Genomic DNA, 19,914 nt, shown 5'->3' with positions numbered 1-19,914 from the left:
CAAGCGCAAACCATATACACTTGAACTAGTCTTCCATAAAGCATAGGATCGGTCAATTTACAGAGGGAAGTTTTCCAATTTCCGACGACGGTGAAAGTACCACCACAGTCCCGATTCTCCATCTTCCTCAACCTGGCAAAGGAAGGGACCAACCTGCGTCTTGCGCCCACTTTTTCCCCCCTCAGCTGATACAAGACCAACCAGGTACCTGACTCATTTCACAGTTTCAACACTTCCACAACGGTATTGCTGTTTTATTTGTGTGGTTTCCGGGGCGAGCAGCACATACGGTAGCGTTAACATAGCTCCCCAATGGGGGAAACTGGGCCGCTAGCATTAGATGCTAACGTTAGCAAACAGGGACACCCAGCTGCACCGTAAAGGTGAGCTGTCATGTGATTGAACAGAGGTCAAAAAAGCGTACTCAAATCAATGTCACGCCCCAGTGCATTTTTATTTATTTTAAAGGAAATGTAAACGACACATAAGCGTGAGATTAACGAGGAGGAATGGGTGACAGTGACGTCATCATAGCGGGTCACGTCACAGGTCAACGCTAAAGCTTTTGTGTGTGTGTGTGTGTGTGTGTGTGTGTGTGTGTGTGTGTATGTGTGTATGTATGTATGTATGTATGTATGTATGTGTGTGTGTGTGTGTGTGTGTGTGTGTGTATGTGTGTGTGTGTGTGTGTGTGTATGTGTATGTGTGTGTGTGTGTGTGTATGTATGTATGTGTATGTATGTATGTGTGTGTGTGTGTATGTGTGTGTGTGTGTGTGTGTGTGTGTGTGTGTGTGTGTGTTGCACGCTGCTTCTTGTCCATTTAGCAGAAGGGATGTGCAAATACAAAACAAACTATGTGGCCAAAAGTGTGTGGACACCAGTGTGTTATTTTTATAGTAAAAGTAAGAATAACACACTATAAAACTACTATATTATAAGTGAAAGTCCTGCAATGCTATGGCATCAATAGTAACAAAAATAAAATGGACCATTTCACAATGTGTTTTTAACCACTGGATTATAATGACTTAGTATTATGAGTAAGCATCACTAATCTTGTAAGTGGTATCTTATCTAGTAGTTGATTTGTATTTTGTTATGTCAGTAACTAATGTGTTCAAATACATGTGTCGGAGTAAAAAGTACAATATTTTCCTTCACATTTAAGTAGAATAGAAGTACAGTAACAGTCAAAAGTTTGGACACACCTTCTCATTCAATGTTTTTTCTTTATTTTTATTTTTTTATACATTGTAGATTAATATTGAAGACATCCAAACTATGAAGGAACACATATGGAATTATGTGGTAAACAAAGAAATGCTCAACAAACCAGAATATGTTTTATATTTTAGATTCTTCAAAGTAGTTGAATGAGAAGGTGTGTCCAAACTTTTGACTGGTACTGTATAAAGTAGCATGACATGGAAATATATTTAAGCAAAGTACAAGTACATGTGCTTGAGTACAAGTAAGCTTGAATAAAAGTACTTGATTACATTCCACTAACGGACGACACCAGAACACTTTACCTATACGTGATTGTTGATTATCTCATTCCAAAACCACGATCATTTCCCCCGTAGCTATAACAGCGTTAGTGAGGTTGGGAACTGCTATCGGTTGATGAGGCCTTGGATGGGGTTTAGGCCCGGGCTATATGCAGGCCAGTCAGATTCTTCCACACCAAAATGGTAAAACAGTTTCTTTATGTATGTTGGTCTCTGAACAGGGCATTGTCATATAAAAACAGGAAATGGTGCTGCCACAAAGTTGGAAACGCACTCTAAAATATCATTGTGTGCTGCTATAGCATTAAAGTTTCCCTTCTTTCAAACTCAGCCCACACTAAAAAATACAGCCCAATATCATGGTTCCCTGTCCACCAATCTTAATCGTTGACACTGCATCCAAGCAGGAAGGGAACTCCTGTCAGACTGCCACATAGTGAAGCCCGATTCATCTGTGCATATATGTTGTTTCCACAGCTCCACTGTCACATGGTTCTGTGCTTAACACCAATCCAATGAACCCTTTGCACTGCGCATTGGGATTGTAGGCTAGTGTGTCTCTGCTCCACCTCCATGTCATGAAGCTGCCAAAAAACTAAATGCTGACATTGCTTCCTGAGTTTGTTGGAAACTGACTGTTGCAACACAGAATTTGAAATGATTCGCAATGCACTTGGCGGCTGTGTTCTGCAAGCCTGTGTGGCCAGTTACACTCATGGGAAGAACTGTAGTTGCTCCCAGACATTTTCACTTAACATTAACAGCACTCACAGCTGACTGGGGCAAACCTAGCAGGGCAGAAATTTGACTTGTGGGAAAGATGGTCTCCTGTGACAGTGCCAGGTTGTAATTCACTAAGCAATGCATTACCTCCCATTCTACCTTTGTCACTGGAGATTAAGTGTCTCTATTTTTTATGTTATGCACCTGAGGCATCAGCACTTACTCATTGTGTCCAAATTATTTTAATGCTACCATTATGTTTTATTACAGTGTTGGTCAATCTGTCTACTTGACTGACAAACCCATTTTGCTGCAATAAAAATGATTGAAGTAAGAGTAAAAAATGTCTTAACATCTAAACAGATGTGGACAAACTGCATAATTTGCAGTTTAAAAAAATGTAATGAATTGCAAAATATCACAATATATGTTATCACAATACTTGTCATTCCAAATCAGATAATGTTGTAGCAGTACATAAACTAAATGATGTGGACCTAGTGTTGTTCATCACTACACCATGTAATCACACACCATATCAGAGAGAAAGAGAGACATCAAAAACAAATAGACATTGAATAATTAAATTAACTCATATGTGAAAAGGTAAACTGGGGATGGTTATAGAGAATCGCTGATGCAGGTTTTGCTGTTGGCATAATGCAGTGTATTTCTTCTGTACAGACTTAAAGGACCACAATCATGACGGACTCCAAATATTTCACGACGAACAAAAAGGGTGAGTAAGGAAGGAAGTGGTGCTGAACTGGTCATCAGTCAGAAATCATCTTATTTCACAGCGTCTGACATCATTTTCAAACTGTGCTGCTGCCAACACTCGGTGTGATTTATCCTACAGGGGAGATCTTTGAACTGAAGGCGGAGCTGAACAATGAGAAGAAGGAGAAGAGAAAAGAGGCAGTAAAGAAGGTCATTGCTGCCATGACTGTTGGCAAGGATGTCAGGTATTTATTTAAATTCAAACTGTCTGGTTTATGTCAATTATCAACCCACTGTTGTATATCAAGCAAATCAAAACAAGTCCAGACTACAGTTGCTCAAGTGTGTTAAGCACATACTTCTAGAATGAGGCAAGGAGAACCAGCCCAACAAACAGCTCAATGGCCAAGAGGGGAAGGAACACTGTTTCTGGGGGTTGATATACAGCTCCACTGATGATCAAATCATGTCCAGATGTGGGTGATCAGACACTCAGAGAGGGGCGTGATAGACTTGAAACACATAGTGAGAGAGAGAGAGAGAGAGAGAGCTCTCTTCCATCCAAGTGTAGCTGGCTGCATCCTGCAGAACGGGGTGGGGTTGGAGTATTCTTAACGTTTGAGCAGTTTCAAATACACAAAACACTTTTAATAGGTCTCATTAACATTATTAAATTACACCACATGAATTCCTGGGCTGGATTACGTTCCTTTAAAAATGTACCTGGACTTTACTGATTTTAAATTACTGTTAATGATAGCTGTTACCCTTTTAATTTGCCCGGAATCTCTTATGCTAATCGCTAACACTAATTGCTATTGTTACTAGCGTACCATAACAGTCCCTTGACAGCACTCTTACTTTAACATAATCATAAAAATAATCTGCATGCAACCGATAAGCATGAACAATTAGCATTAATGGTCAGCAGGCTGCAGCCAGGTGGAAAGCCATTGGAGGTAACTGCCTGCTATGAAGACGAGATCTTGGAATTATATATCGGCACTGCTTTCAATTGTATTTGTTCAAAAAAAGTAGTCAGTACAGTTGAAACACAAGTAAGAACCTTATGCAAAATGTTAATAAAAGCGAAAAGTGAGGTGAACACAGACAGTGGAGGACCGAGGAGTGTAAGACTTGGAGCTCTGCCCATTCACACCTTTGCACATCTGGCCAGTCGGCAGTAAATCTGTAATCTGTTTTAGTAAAATTACAGAAATGAGGAAGGTTGAGCTTTCAGATTGTCCATCACTTCTGAGAAAGTATACATTGGCCTTTATAGTGACTTCTTTATCACATAGCTCATGATGTAAACATATGATCAAAGAAACAGGCCTGAAATACTTATAATGTCATGTCTGACTGAGTCCTCTCGCTTTGCTGTCAGCTCTTTGTTTCCAGATGTGGTGAACTGCATGCAGACCGACAACCTGGAGCTGAAGAAGTTGGTCTACCTCTACTTAATGAACTACGCCAAGAGCCAGCCTGACATGGCCATCATGGCTGTCAACAGCTTTGTCAAGGTCCCTAAATTAAGTCATTTCTTCAACTGCATGTAATACTGCAAGAGAAAGCAGCCTTTTCATCATTATCCATTCTAGACAGTGTTTTAGAAAAGCTCAGCTTTTGGGTAACCTAAATACATTTTAAATGTAGCTGCTGCGTATAGGCATGACTGTGACTCCTTCAGTTTCCCTACACAGAGTTTCCACAACCCAGAGCAAAAAGAAATCAATTCATAAATTGGTCGATTGGCAGAAAATTGATAATTAGTTCATGTATTCATCTCTTGTCTCGTCCTCCAGGACTGTGAGGATCCCAACCCTCTGATCCGGGCCCTGGCTGTTCGCACCATGGGCTGCATCCGGGTGGACAAGATCACAGAGTATCTGTGTGAGCCGCTGAGGAAATGCCTGAAGGACGAGGACCCATACGTGAGGAAGACGGCGGCTGTTTGTGTGGCTAAACTTCATGACATCAATGCCCAGATGGTGGAGGACCAGGGCTTCCTGGACTCCCTGAGAGACCTCATTGCCGACTCAAATCCCATGGTAGGTTTTAGAGTCAGTTGTTTGCCACTATCGTCTGTTCCTTTCAATAAAAAATGTGCATGCAACAGAGGCCTTGCCCAGGAAATTGGTTTGCAGAGATGGTCAAATCTACGCATTCAGTGCACTACAGTATATTTATATATCACAAGCATGTTTTACTCAATATGGTCTGCCCTGAGCTGAAGTTATATTGAAGCAAAAAGGAATTGCAAAATTTTAAAAGTGGGATGTTAGTTTACAAGGAAAAAAATAATAGCAAATTTACCCACTGTTACTCTAAAGCTGCATTAATTGTGTTTGATGAAATGTTTTGACTAATGTTTGAGTTTCAATGGCTCCTCGCAACCCTTAGAGACGTGTTGGTTTAGAGTGAAGTTATTGATGAAATTTAAATTGCAAAATAACTACATAGCTATTATCTCAAAACACCTTCGTCCTTTAGGTCGTGGCCAACGCAGTTGCTGCCCTGTCTGAGATCAGCGAGTCTCACCCCAACAGCAACCTGCTGGACCTCAACCCTCAGAACATCAACAAGCTGCTGACGGCCCTCAACGAGTGCACAGAGTGGGGACAGATCTTCATCCTGGACTGCTTGTCCAACTACAACCCTAAGGATGAGCGCGAGGCCCAAAGGTAGCATTCACTCAGGCTAAAGTATGGAACGTAGGCTTCTGCTGAATGGCCATCTTATAGAGGCTATTGATTTAAGAAAAGTGTAATTGTACCCTTTTGGGTAGTGGGGTAAAATGTATTAATGAATACAGTATAAACATCCTGAGCAGCCTGATGTGTTTATGTTTCAGTAACTTCCTAAATATGTCTTTCATTTAGAATTATATTGTAATATAAAAACAGACAACAAACTGTTACCCTCCATTTGACCCTCACCCTTCCCTCCCTCCTTCACTTTCAAAGCATCTGTGAGCGCGTCACTCCCCGGCTGTCTCACGCCAACTCAGCAGTGGTGCTGTCAGCTGTCAAGGTGCTGATGAAGTTCCTGGAGCTGCTGCCCAAGGACTCCGACTACTACAACACCTTGCTGAAGAAGTTATCCCCACCGCTGGTCACCTTGCTCTCTGGAGAGCCCGAGGTCCAGTACGTGGCTCTGAGGAACATCAACCTCATTGTTCAGAAAAGGTGTGTGATCACAAACGGCAGGCACGGAGGGTGGGGTTTTCAGCACTACACATAATATTATGTGTAGCAAGTATTTTTCATTACCGTGTTGTTTATTTGTCACGCTCCCGGTGTGTAAAGGCCTTCATATTTCTCGTTTCTTTTGAATCAGGTTGTCTTTCCACAGTCTAATGTGTAATATGTTGCTTTGTGTGCAGGCCTGAGATCCTGAAGCAGGAGATCAAGGTGTTCTTTGTCAAGTACAACGACCCCATCTATGTGAAACTGGAGAAATTGGACATCATGATCCGCTTGGCCTCTCAGGCAAACATTGCTCAGGTACCTTTTAATGAAACTACATGGACGCTTTGTGAGAGGGATAATCTTGCTACATAGGGTTTTGCTTTTTGATAAAGACATCAAATTGGAACAATACTACTAAAAGTTTATCAGAACAAAAAGAAGGCTTTTAGATATGTGTTTTAGTACATAAACAGTATATGACACTTTTGCTCTCTGACACTTTCAGGTGCTGGCTGAACTGAAGGAATACGCCACTGAGGTGGACGTTGACTTTGTGCGTAAGGCTGTACGAGCCATTGGACGCTGTGCCATCAAAGTGGAGGTAAGAAACGCTATCATTGATGCTGACGTCTACGCCGAAGTCTTCTCGTGTGCATCGCAGCACAACAGTATTAATTTACCTAAGAAATGTCACCAGGGCTTTGTGACAGTAGTAATATCTTAATACAAAGGAAAAGCAAAGGTGAAATTGATAACATTGACCATGTCTCAAATGGCCCAGTGAGCTGTTGAAGTGAGCCAGCATGCACAATACCAGGGCCGTCTCTAAGTGAAATGCAGCTATTGTTAATGTTATTGAATACACCTGTGTTTTTTTTCCTCCTACTATGAAATGTCAAAGGGTTTGCCGTGATGTAATATTGACCAGCACCAATTAAAGCATCTAGTATAGTCATAATCATTAAAGCTGTAATTTGTTATTATGGAGAGTAGCTTCAACTTTCATAATCCACTTTGGTTAAATGATATTCATTCTCCCGCCTCTTCTAATTTGCATGAAACATTGCAGTTCTGGCCACTGCAAACAAATTCAATGATAAGTCATGTTATGAGTTGACCTTTTCCACCTCAGTAATGATAACATGGTGTCTCTGTCCCGTTCCCCTCCAGCAATCAGCTGAGCGCTGTGTCAGCACCCTGCTGGACCTGATCCAGACCAAGGTCAACTACGTGGTTCAGGAGGCTATTGTGGTCATCAGGGATATCTTCCGCAAGTACCCAAACAAGTATGTTTCCCACTGAACCCCTGAGAACTACTCCACAATTAACTATGAACCACTAAATTCCTTTATTTAAACTGGAACTGGACAAGTCAATCATGCAATGCAGTCTGATTAACATGTTTCTTTATGTTAGGTATAATTCCAGTTTAGACCAGCCCTTTACCAAAAATGATGACCTATATATCCCTGCTGTAAAGTTTCATTCTGACCTTTGAGATGCTGGTGTTCTTCAGGTATGAAAGCATCATTGCTACGCTGTGTGAGAATCTGGACTCTCTGGATGAGCCTGATGCTCGTGCTGCCATGATCTGGATTGTTGGCGAGTATGCCGAGAGGATCGATAACGCTGACGAGCTGCTGGAGAGCTTCCTGGAGGGCTTCCATGATGAGAGCACCCAGGTGGGTCCATTCGTTTGACGAGCAATTAACTGAAGGGCACTTGAATCATTTACGTACTGAATCTTGAACAGTTACTGACATCAACAAACACAGATTGTGAGATTGTGTCACATTCTATATTTTTTTTTGTAAAGATGTATGTTTTACACAGATGATGAAAAAATATTTGAGAATGATTCAGCCCTTTTGATTGTGGACAGTTTATCCAATATAATAGCTTTTTGTGTTATTTAAGATTTGGACATAATTTCTATCACTTATTATTATTGTTATCATTAACAAGCCAGCGGTTTAGCATGATTAACTAAACCATTGTATTGGGGGTGAAAGCAAGCATTCCAAAGGAAAATAATGATTATCGTAATGACAATTGATGGCGTTTAATCAAAGCATAATAATCATAATATACTAATTAGTAAAAATCCCTCATTATACAGGAAAACTGTGCATTAAAGTATAGAAGGTATGGGAGATCAAGGGTGAACAAGGGTGTTGGTCTATCAAGTCTTTTTTTAAATTCTTAAAAAAACAAAAAACACAGCTGGTAACTAAACTACCAGTACAATTGACTCAGCCCAGTTCTCACTTTGTGGAGGACACTGTGGAGCATTTAGGTTTCCTGAATGCCTTGTTAATGTTAACAGTTATCAGCCGCTTGTCAACACACTTCCACGGGGAAACGCCTTAATGGCAACCGTAACATCGTGGACATCCCCCACACATCTCCCTGTTTGGCTGTTTCCATACTTTGCTTGTTTCCACCTCCCACTGTGAGAAAGAGAAAATGACTTTGTACCCTAAAAAATAATAATAGTTCCATAACAGTGTGTGCTTTGATTTACAGGTCCAGCTCACTTTGCTGACTGCCATTGTTAAGCTGTTCCTTAAGAAGCCGTCGGAGACTCAGGAGTTGGTGCAGCAGGTCCTCAGCCTGGCCACTCAGGTGAGTGTCGTCTTTAAGTTCGTTCCCTCTTAGCTACTACCATAGTAACAGCTGGTCCAACTGTTGCTGTAATTCCTACACCAATTTCTTTGGGGAAACCCAAAAATATATATTTAACAGCACACATGTTGAACTCTCTGCTGCTCCTCTGCAGGACTCTGACAACCCTGACCTGCGTGACAGAGGCTACATTTATTGGCGCCTGTTGTCCACCGACCCTGTGACTGCCAAGGAGGTGGTGTTGTCGGAAAAGCCCCTGATCTCAGAGGAGACGGACCTGATCGAGCCCACCCTGCTGGATGAGCTCATCTGCCACATTGGCTCCCTGGCCTCCGTCTACCACAAACCGCCCAGCGCCTTCGTCGAGGGCAGCCACGGAGTGCACCGGAAACACCTTCCTGTGCAGCACAGCAGGTCAGTGGAAAAGTCATTCCTGCTATGTCATCAGCTTTCTCATTATTAATGGACACTGTCATCTAGGTCTATTACAAAAGTAGTTAATGTAATGCACTTGACACAGAAGTCCCTGAATTAACCACCAGTTTGGATCTCTGTCTCATTTTTAAGCTCTTGAGCAACATTGTATGGCCTGAAATCATTAGCTGTGGCATAAAATATGGCATCAAGTTGGGAATGGATTTCACAGAACACACACAGTTCCATATTTTTAAAGTGCATTTTATGCTCCACAAACTGTTTTGGATAACAACACATTTACTAACACCTTGACGATATTGCTCCATATCCCTTGATATTCAGTAGGCAAGAATTGTATAAATTTAAAAAGATATTTTAACACAAACGACATACCTTTTTAAATTTTGTTCACAAATAAGTTAAATCTGTGTTAGTGAACACTTTTCCTTTGCCAAGATAATCGATCCACCTGACAGGTGTGGCATATGAAGATGCTGATTAAACAGCATGATTATTACACAGCTGTGCCTTGAGCTGGTCATAATGAAATGCCACTTTTAAAATGTACAATTATCAAACAACGCAATGCCACAGATGTTGCAAGTTATGAGGGAGCATCCCATTGGCATGCTGACTGCAGGAATGTCCACCATTTGGAGAAGTGTTCTCTACACTGATTTATTTCTTGTGACCAAAACATGCACATCTGTAGCCATAGTCATGTGAAACCCATAGTTTCGAGTGTCGAATGAATGTCAAGCTAAAACTGTACGTTTAACAGTGTCATTTTATTGTGACCAGCCCAAGGCACAGCTGTGTAACAATCATGCTGTTTGATCAGCATCTTGATATGCTACACCTGTCAGGTGGATAGATTATCTTGGCAAAAGAGAAGTGCTCACAAACACAGATTTAAACACATCTATGAGAAATAAGTATTTTTTGTGTAAAGAAAAAGTCTTCAATGTTTTATTTAAAGTCATGAATAATGGTTGCAAAAACAAAAGTGTTATGTTTTTATTTTTATGAAGTATATTTTAAATAAATAATAAATATGATAATAATAGATATTTTGTCAAAAGAAGATCTAGTGCTGCTTGTAGACAGGCAATTGTGGACAGAAGGTTCCACTTTGTCAGTTTTGTCACTTTAGACACTTTAAAGTTGTATCCCTAAAAATCTTAATAACATCAAACTCATTACCAATTCATGTCAAACCTTTGACTTCCTGTCCCTTTACCAGTACTACTGTTTTCTTCTATGACAGCATTGATACTGGTGAGAGCCCAGTGAGCAGCGGGCCAGCACCTGCCATGGACCAGACACATGTGATCCCCAGCCAGGGTGACCTGCTGGGTGACCTGCTGAACCTGGACCTGGGCCCTCCAGTCAATGTGCCCCAGGTCTCCTCCATGCAGATGGGGGCGGTGGACCTCCTGGGAGGAGGCCTGGACAGTTTGGTGAGCTTGAACACCCACACCCAAACACACACATTCAAGTGCGTTGGAAATAAATAAATAAAAATCAAAGATCTTACACTCTCTAGTAGCTCCTGCCTGATCGGTACTGCTCATGTACAATTCTCAACAGAGATGAGAAAAAAATCGCTCGCTTCTTTCTCATCTCTGTTGGGAGTGGCACATTTGCAGTACCGACTGGGTATCTAGTGACAGACAGTGACACAACTGATAAATTATATGATAACATGATATCCGATCAACTGATTGATCCAGTATTTTCTCACCACACAGAATCTCTAAAGCTACAATTAAACTCATCTTTTTATCCCCTCAAAGGGTATATTCCAAAATACTGGCTTGTGTGTGCTCATTGCTCAAACCTTTTATGTTTATAAGAGTGATATTGTTATTATTTTCAATTTGATTTTTTAAATTCATTATAATGTTCATGTTAGTTATGATTTTTGCTTTGCAAAACTTAAAATATTTTCATAAAATGTTTTTTAAATGTTTTAAAATCTTGAATACATTTTGTGCATTAACAAGTCCTAAACATGATTGTTTTTCCAACATGGAGCTTCATTAAGCCTTGGTGTATTTTCCTCTGTTAATGGTCACTTTTCATCTTCTTCAAGCCGCTGGTCTAACTGGCCTTGTTGTTAATCTTCTTGCAGATTTTGAAGTCTTATTTTAATGTCTAACACACCATGCAGGGTTGCTATTTATCCAGAAACTGAGGGCTCCTCTTGATGGGTTGCGGTTGCTAAGAAAGTCTCTGTCTCTGTCTTTTTTTTTTTTTTTTTTTTTGTGTGTGTGTTTGGTTGGTCTGATGTTTGGATGCTGTCTTTGGGGGCCTCTCTTCTCTCCTGCAGCTGGGGGGAGACCTGGGCGGAGGTGTTGGGGGAAGTCCAGCAGTAAGTCAAGCCCTTCTGTTTGGCAGTCTGCCTGTCTGCTTGCTGCATGCTCGCTCAATCTAACCCACCACACTCTCAAACCAACTTCTTTTAAAATTGACTTCTTTGTCTCACATCATATATTTTCAGTTGGAACAGTGGTTCTCAACCTTTTCAAGTCAAGACCCTCCAGAATATTCAGATTGTTTAGTTTGAACAGCTAGCAATGGGTTTTTGATTCATTCCATGATCACCTGAACCACGTCCTGATTCAATAAAATCTATTCTGATTACATGATTGGCAATGCTATTCGAATCTCTAATGTGTTCTTTTATTTTTTTTCTCCATAACTATCTGCTGACCCCTAGGTTGATAACCACTGAGTTAGAATACCACACACCACAATTTTCTGTCCTGGCAAAATCATCCCAAATTTTTTCTATGCGCTCAGATCCGTGTTCCGAATTGTACCACTAGGTGTCAAACTTGACTCAGCAGCTGCTCCCAAGTGAAACATATTGAATCTAAGAGAGCTCATGAATGATAGTGTATAAAGAAAAATATTTTAAAAAATGTTGTCATATTGCGTATTTCAATGCAATACAAGTTGGATTGAGCTCTGTAAAGTAGTCGGCATGAGTTGTTGATGTTGGCCACTTTTAAATTTGCCAGAATGTGTCATTGCAAATACAGGTTAAGCCGGTTTGCATAAAATCAAACAGATTTAAGCTAGTATACCGGACCAGACTGGCAAAACCTGAAATTGACCCAACTCTACTGGTTAGGTCATACTTACTTTGGACATAAGTATTTTCAAGCAGGCCATAGGATAGATGATTGACAGGACTCTTCATAACTCAACTGTAACTTAGCTTTGTAATTAATGTGCTAAAACACCCAAATTCACAAATATGCTTCTTTAAATTCACACTCTCTCTGTCAAATGGTCTTAGGCTAATCGCTTGCTTTAGTTGAAATGTTGTTCTTTATTATTGTTTCTTTCTTTGGCATGACTTAAGATTGTCTTTGTGCTTTTCTTTTTAAGTTTATTGCACATTGTAAAGTAGCCCGTATTGCTTTCCAAAAGTATGGTTACGGAGATTGTGCATTGTGTGTGTGTTTTTGCAATTTTAGGTTGGACAGAATTTCATCCCCTCATCTGTCCCCAGTACTTTTGCTCCGTCACCTACACCTGCTCCTCAAGCGGTCAGCAGTGGCCTTAACGACTTGTTCGAGCTCTCCACAGGCATGGCCATCACCACTGGAGGCCATATAGCCGCAAAAGCAGTGAGTTCACTCAACTTCAGCATTAACTTGTGATGGAAAACACACATTCAGTCAATTACATGTTCATTGCTGTCAATAAAACACAAAGCCAACAAAACAATGTGAGACACTTCTTGGTGGGGAATTGTAATGTTACTGTAATAAAATCTGCACATATTTTGATGCTAAGGTTCAAGTTACTTTTATCAATGACTGGTGATTTCTCTTGTTTTATTAAACAGTTGCTCAGGAGGATCTTTGTCTTTCTGCCATTTTAGTTCTTCAGTCTGTTTGAACCATTGTACAGCATTTTGTTTTTTCATTTACAAAACAAACCGTTGATACTAAAATTGCATCTATTTTTCAAGAGGACTCTGTACAACCTTAAAGCATTAAAGACCATCAAAAATACAGAGTAGTCATCTCACCCATCTGACTGGACCCGATCAAGCTTTTGTAACAGCAGATTAGTAACTTTTAAACACCAGTGTATATACCATCTGAAGAATTTAATACCTTTTTTTTTACCAGATCTGGCTGCCTGCTGTGAAGGCCAAGGGACTGGAGATCTCTGGAACCTTCTCTCGTCGTCAGGGCCACATGTACATGGACATGACCTTCACCAACAAGGCCCTGCAACACATGACCGACTTCGCTGTCCAGTTCAACAAGAACAGGTCGGTGACATGATGCACAGACAAAAGTGGTGTTGAACTACAATTTTACTTCAATCAAATCACATCTCTCTGAAACAGTGTATTATAACGGAGTACAGGTACTGAAAGCTACCAATGATTGATGTTTTGTTAATGTCCTTCATGTAGTTTTGGGATGATCCCTACCAGTCCTCTGCCCGTTCACACTCCACTGATGCCCAGCCAGACTATTGAGGTCTCTTTGCCTATCAACACCATCGGGCCTGTCATGAAGATGGACCCACTCAATAATCTGCAGGTACAAAAACTCTCACTCACCATTTAAACAGCAGTGCAACATATTTAAAAGGTGTTCTGTACGGCACATTTCAGCTGTACACAACAAGCATGATGAGTACAATGAGTGTTTTCTTTATCAGTGAATTGACAGTAAATGTCTTGTTATACCCAAAATATCTAACATCAAACCTCTTTTGTTTATTTGTGCAAAGGTGGCTGTGAAGAACAACATCGACGTCTTCTACTTCAGCGTTCTCATCCCTCTCAACATATTCTTTGTTGAGGATGGAAAAATGGGTATGATTGTCATAACTATATAAAGCATCATCACCATCATCCACAACCTTTGAACCATGGATACAATATATACATACATGATATGCTACATGACTTGCCATTATTTACTTCTGTATGTAACAACCATTTAATAATATCTTGTGTTTCTACTTGTGGAAATCAACTCTCAGCTTTATTGATAATTAATTTACATATATGTTTGTTTTGTTATTTTCCTTTTTCAGAGCGACAGGTGTTCCTGGCCACCTGGAAAGACATCCCCAATGAGAATGAGCTACAGTACCAGATAAAGGAGTGCCACCTCAACGCAGGTAGGCTAAGTTTATGAATAAAGTTGCCGTAAGTTGCCCTCAGTTGCATAACAATGTTTCTAATGTCTTGTTTAGATGCAGCAATTGCAATTGTCAACACCTGTGTAACAACCATGCTGTTTAATCAGCATATGCAAACATGTACTTATAGTTTTGTGAAATAGTGAAAACAAAAAGTTTTCATCATACCCTGCCACAACTCTTGTTCTCTCAGCGGTCCCAAGGCCCAACATTGAAAACCTTTGTGCACTCATCACAGGACTGGCCCCCGAGTCACTTTAAGGCTTAAACTGTCCTCAGAAGTCATGTCTGATGGACTGATAACCTACCATCTCATTTGCCACCTATAACTCATACAAAGGCCTCACTCTTATCTCTCTGTTTTCTCTCTCCGCCCACATGCCTATCTTTGGACATTTTCCTCTTCCTCTGTACCTCAAGGACTCTTCCAACTCTCTCATAATTGTGCCACCATTATCCTGGCAGCAGGATGGTTGTTGTTCTTAGCACGGTCGAGTCAGGTTTACTGAAATCCAAAGGTTGCCAGTCATAGTTCATTGAAACCCTTACCAACAGTCTCCTCATAACCCCTTAGCCAGTTAGCTCGTGTGACCATTAGTGTTAGTTCATATAGTGATTATAGCTCCAGTAGTGATAACATCCTCTGTGTGTTTGTTTCAAGTGCTTTTACTTTGTTCAGGTGAGTTGATAACTTGTCGTTGGTTCTGGTCTTGCAGACACAGTATCAGGGAAGCTGCAGAATAACAACATCTACACCATTGCAAAGAGGAACGTAGAAGGCCAGGACATGCTCTACCAGTCCCTCAAGCTCACCAACGGCATCTGGATCCTGGCTGAGCTCCGCATTCAGCCCGGCAACCCCAACTACACGGTAGAGTATTCAACTATTAGCAATCAGCTGTCATTAAAAGCCCCCGACTATTGAGTCAGGGGTCCTTCATAACTTCTTATGACGATTTGTTCTTGTGATTATTGGTTCAGCACGTCAGTTTGCTAATTTAATTAATTTCCAATTGTGTGATGTCTCTAATGACCCCTGGGTTATCTTAAGAAATGTTATGATTTAATCATGAGTCAAATGTGATTCCAACAGTCCATCATAACCGTTTACCCCTTGTGTAATCCTGCATACCTCAAAAGTACAGTAAGATATTTCAAGATAGATTTAATGAGGCTCTTAAAGCAGCATCTTGATCCTATTTTGGAGTAATTAATACTCTGTGCTCTCTCTCTGTTTCCACAGCTGTCTCTTAAGTGTCGGGCCCCGGAGGTTTCTCAGTACGTCTACCAGACTTATGACTCTGTGCTGAAGACCTGAACTGCTTCAACACTTACAGCAGCTCTGATGACAAACTGCAGTGTTTTATCATTTTCTGCCATTTTCAGCTAACTGCCAAAACAAGGGAATCCAAACAGTAAATGATGGAGACTAAATAATCTGGGTTTTCTTCTGAAGTGATAAACAAGGCAAACATCAATCAAGATTATAGTGGGTGGTTATTGTACTGAAATTGAACAGGACAAACACTGTTGATGTTTCCTTTATTTTGGCAGTTGAAAGCATTATTGAATCCTCTTATTCATTCCCCATTTCTATTTTTAACTCCCAGAGAAAACATGTCAACCATTCCATCCTTAACTTAGTGTCTTAATGTTGTTAAAATGTGACTGATGGTGAAACTGTCATGAGTGAAAACAAAAATAATCCCCCCAGTTTCCATAAAGCCATTGTATTTTTTAACATTTTGTGGCCCACATTCCTTTCGGATTTGCTTTATTTTTTTATATTGACTTTGCTTCAGTTGCACCTAAAGAATAATACCAGTGTTGCTTTGTTCCTATTGCCATTCATGTTTGTGACGAGTGAAAACCTTCCTATATACATTCTATGGTAGAAACCAACAATGTGATTGTCAGAAGCTGCTAACGTCTGTCCTTCAGCAGGTTTGCCTCCTGGAGGTCATAGCTTTCAATAACTTCTAGAGACATGCTTAATTGACAAATATTATATGTAAATCAGATTGGGCAACGTATGTACTCCTGCTCTTGTTCTCCAGCTTCTTGTATTTTATGTGATTACTTCCCATTTGTGCAGCGTTTTTGATATAAATTCGCTTTTTCCTCCATAAGTATGAAACATTGTGCAGAAATTGGTAAAAACTTGACATTCCAAACAGTTGGAAAAAGAAAATGTAGACCAGAGAGAAGTAAGAGCACCAGAAATGTAACCAACAAATCCAGGCATTTTATTGCTGCTTCCCATTTTCCAATTATATTACTCACACTTTTGTCTCCTGCCATTTGGGGTTTTATCTGTGGGAGTGGAGGCATCTACGTCACAAGTGATAAAACACTGAAGCAGGTCCTGTAGACGTCTTTATTACAAACATCTTTCCAAGTACTGTTTTATTTACACTCCACTTCTTTCACCTCAGCTGCACATTAACGTCTAATGGAGATTTCACTTTTTTTAAACCATGTTTTTCGTTTTGTTTTAGATGTTTTAATGGTTAAATTCAAAAAGCAAATGCAAAAAGCTAAATATATAAGAAATGTCATGTGAAGCAACTTCAATGGACCTGTACTCGCATAATAGAACTCAATTTTTATCAATTATAAAGTCATGTAAAAATTAAAAACTGTAGTGAGGTGTATGCAGGCTGTTTAAGTGGAGGAAAGCACATTGAAACGGTCAAGAAGCTTCTCACTGAAAATAACACTCTGCACATTTGTTTAAATGACACAAACCACAGCGACTATTAATTCTGTTAACACACCAGTGCCACTTTGTTTTAAGAATATTTGCTACTTCATTTCACATGTCATTTTCTTGTTCTAGCCCCGTTTACTGCAACCACATAGTTGTAAACTGCTTCATGCACCTACATTTCCATTCCTATTTATTGTGCATCTACCTCTGTGTGTTTCCTTTTTTAACTGGCTTTATTGTTGCAGTACTTTCAATTCTGTCATGTGCTTTTAAACGTTTTCACCTTCTTTTTTGATACCAGTATTTTCGTTATCTTCATGCAATTGTTGTCGGGCCAGTCTAAACCTGGGGCAAGTCGGGCCAACCAATCTAACAAAATGCCCAAGCTTATGTTTTAATACCCTAGTGTCAGTATAACCCTCTGATGTTGGCTTTGTGTGTGCTTATAGAACATAGGGTGCATATGCTCTAAGGCCAAGAGCTGCACTAGTACAGTGTAGTAAATTGATGGTGTAGTTAATGTAGCTAATAAATTTAAATGTTTTGGTATTACCCTAAAAAGGAAATGAAGCCTCACCTCTATCTATTCAACAGAAAATACGTTTTTGTGTTGGTGACACTCTTTTTCCTACATGGTAATGTAGACATACATTTTAAATGTGCCTGCATGAGAGCCCACTTTCGATTTTATGCTTTTTTTTATGTAGGCTGTGGCTTTGCTTCATTTAAAATCTAATCCCCCAACTTCATGTCTCTGTTGTGGATCTCATGTTTTTAAGCAGCGTTGTCTCTAGCACTCCCACTACAATCGAAATATATCCAAATCATTTGTCAGCAATGCAGAATGTATGGCAAGAGCTATCATAACATCATTGCTGCAATCCTTTTGTAAATTATTTGTCATTTTCACAGTACCACATCTTATGTCATTAAACTGCCAAACACATGATGCATCACTGTGTCGACTTTGTGAGTGAGTGTATTTGTGTATATAAAGAAAGCAGAGACAGGGGTCACACTACAGTGGATGATAAGAAAGGCAGGAGAAAATGCTATTTAATTTAACAACAATAGCACACATCACCAGGGGCCTGTATTACAAAGCAAGAATAATGGGTCAGCCAAGTAAAATAACTTAATTATTATAGTTTAAATTAGATTATACTGTGCTCTCATGGTGCACATTGCCAAATAAAACTGTGCTTAATGAAATGACCACTAGCTAACAGTCGTTCAGAGCCCTAGGGCCAGGAAATGAACCGGTTTGAAAATGCTGAATTGCTTTTTGGGTCTCTGGGCAAGTGAAGTTGTCATTTAAAGAATGATGTGCGCATAATGGGGCCTCAGAGGTGACAGGGTGCATACACAATGCACAGGGGTAGTAGTGTGGTCAATAGGGGGCCTCGAAAAGGTAAATCCAGCCTTGTTCTGCAGTTATGAGGGACACGAGAATACAAGCACGGAGCAACATGTTTACAGATATTTTGTAGTGAACAATATAATCAGGGGGCAATAAAAGGGTGGATGAATAAAGAACTGGGAAAACCTTATTTCCTATTTTTTATTTAAGGCACAATAACAGACGCTGTAAGTTTACATTTTAACGAATCAGCTTTTCATAATATTTATAAACAGAGTGATTATGTGTTTTTGGCACAAACATTTTTATCAACTTTCAATGATTGTGCTGCAGCAACTTAATGTACAAGTTAACGTGGATAAGCGTTCTTCTGTCTGACATCATAAAACAATGAAACCCACGTCTCTGAAAAGGAGTCTCTTCAAATCTTTCAATTCTGAATTGAAAAACACTAAGCAACAATTAAATGTACAGCTACAAAGACTGAGTTGAAGCAGCGACCTAAGGATCGTTGCTATTGACAATATACAGTCCTCTGCTGGCTTTAAATGTTGAACAATATCAATAATGTCTGAAAGATGTGGAGCTTTGTAAGGTTTGAATGAAGTTTCTAGCTGACAATATAAATAATTTGAGTAAGTCTGAAAATGTAAAGTCTGTCAAACTGGACTAATAAGCTCATCTCAATCAGCTGTGTCTGTCTAGCAGCAATCAAAGGTTGCCATGGTGATGGTAACTGCCAGTTAACCCCTTGGTCAGACAGGTAATGTCATAGAGAATGAGTTGAGGCAAACCTCTTGCACTCCTGCTTTCCAGTGAAAAAACTTATTTCCATCACTTTTATCTGATTTTTTAAAGTTTATGTCCGGACACATTAAAGAATCCACAATATGCAATGTTTTAACTCTAGTTGTCCAAACAGGAGAGTCGGAATTTTGAATACATTGGACCTGAAACTGATGGCAAACCAAAGTTCGACAAAGACTCAACAATGCAAGGAGTTGCACGTGACAAACAGCCACTTGCCTTAATCTACTTATATGCCTGTTAAAAACACGGTGGAACATAAATCTGTTGTGAACTTTAGTCACTAACTTTGTGAAAATGTCCTTATTTATAATCTCACACTACAGACTCAGGTCACAGTGAGAAAAAGAGGCTCAACAGCAGTAATCAGAGGAATATCTTGAGGTACTAACTCTGAATTAGTGCCTTCTCCACCTGATAAGTCCTATGGATAATTAACACGAGTGCCTGCAGAATTTTTGCCTTTTTTTTTTACCTCAACCTCTACATAGGGCTGGAGAACCGCTAGACTGCTTTGCATAATCGTTTTCCATGATGATGTTGAAGAAATTTCTAACACGATGACTTCAGAGTAACCAGTGTGTACATCCAACTCTTGAATCTATCTGAGTGAATTTGCCACTTTGTATGTTCTTAAGCTGTTATGAGCAGAACGTGGTGTCTT

General features: G+C 39.9%; 1 protein-coding gene across 1 annotated transcript; it reads left to right on the top strand.

Moving 5' to 3' along the window:
- The first annotated feature begins 70 nt into the window (after positions 1 to 70).
- Positions 71 to 18,029, top strand: ap2b1 (adaptor related protein complex 2 subunit beta 1). Its single transcript, XM_054625240.1, has 22 exons — positions 71 to 204; positions 2,921 to 2,975; positions 3,096 to 3,201; positions 4,344 to 4,479; positions 4,762 to 5,007; positions 5,450 to 5,640; positions 5,923 to 6,144; positions 6,342 to 6,462; positions 6,653 to 6,748; positions 7,318 to 7,433; positions 7,664 to 7,829; positions 8,674 to 8,772; positions 8,927 to 9,186; positions 10,457 to 10,649; positions 11,522 to 11,563; positions 12,678 to 12,830; positions 13,341 to 13,486; positions 13,634 to 13,763; positions 13,957 to 14,041; positions 14,266 to 14,352; positions 15,090 to 15,244; positions 15,617 to 18,029. The coding sequence occupies exons 2-22, from the start codon at positions 2,939 to 2,941 to the stop codon at positions 15,689 to 15,691; spliced, it is 2,862 nt and encodes a 953-aa protein (XP_054481215.1). The 5' UTR covers positions 71 to 204; positions 2,921 to 2,938; the 3' UTR covers positions 15,692 to 18,029.
- The last annotated feature ends 1,885 nt before the right edge of the window (positions 18,030 to 19,914 follow it).

The sequence above is a fragment of the Anoplopoma fimbria genome, chromosome 24 (genome assembly GCF_027596085.1).
Source record: "Anoplopoma fimbria isolate UVic2021 breed Golden Eagle Sablefish chromosome 24, Afim_UVic_2022, whole genome shotgun sequence".
NCBI lineage: Eukaryota > Metazoa > Chordata > Actinopteri > Perciformes > Anoplopomatidae > Anoplopoma > Anoplopoma fimbria.
The sequence above is the reverse complement of the archived record's forward strand: the minus strand, read 5'-3'. Positions and strand labels throughout refer to the sequence as shown.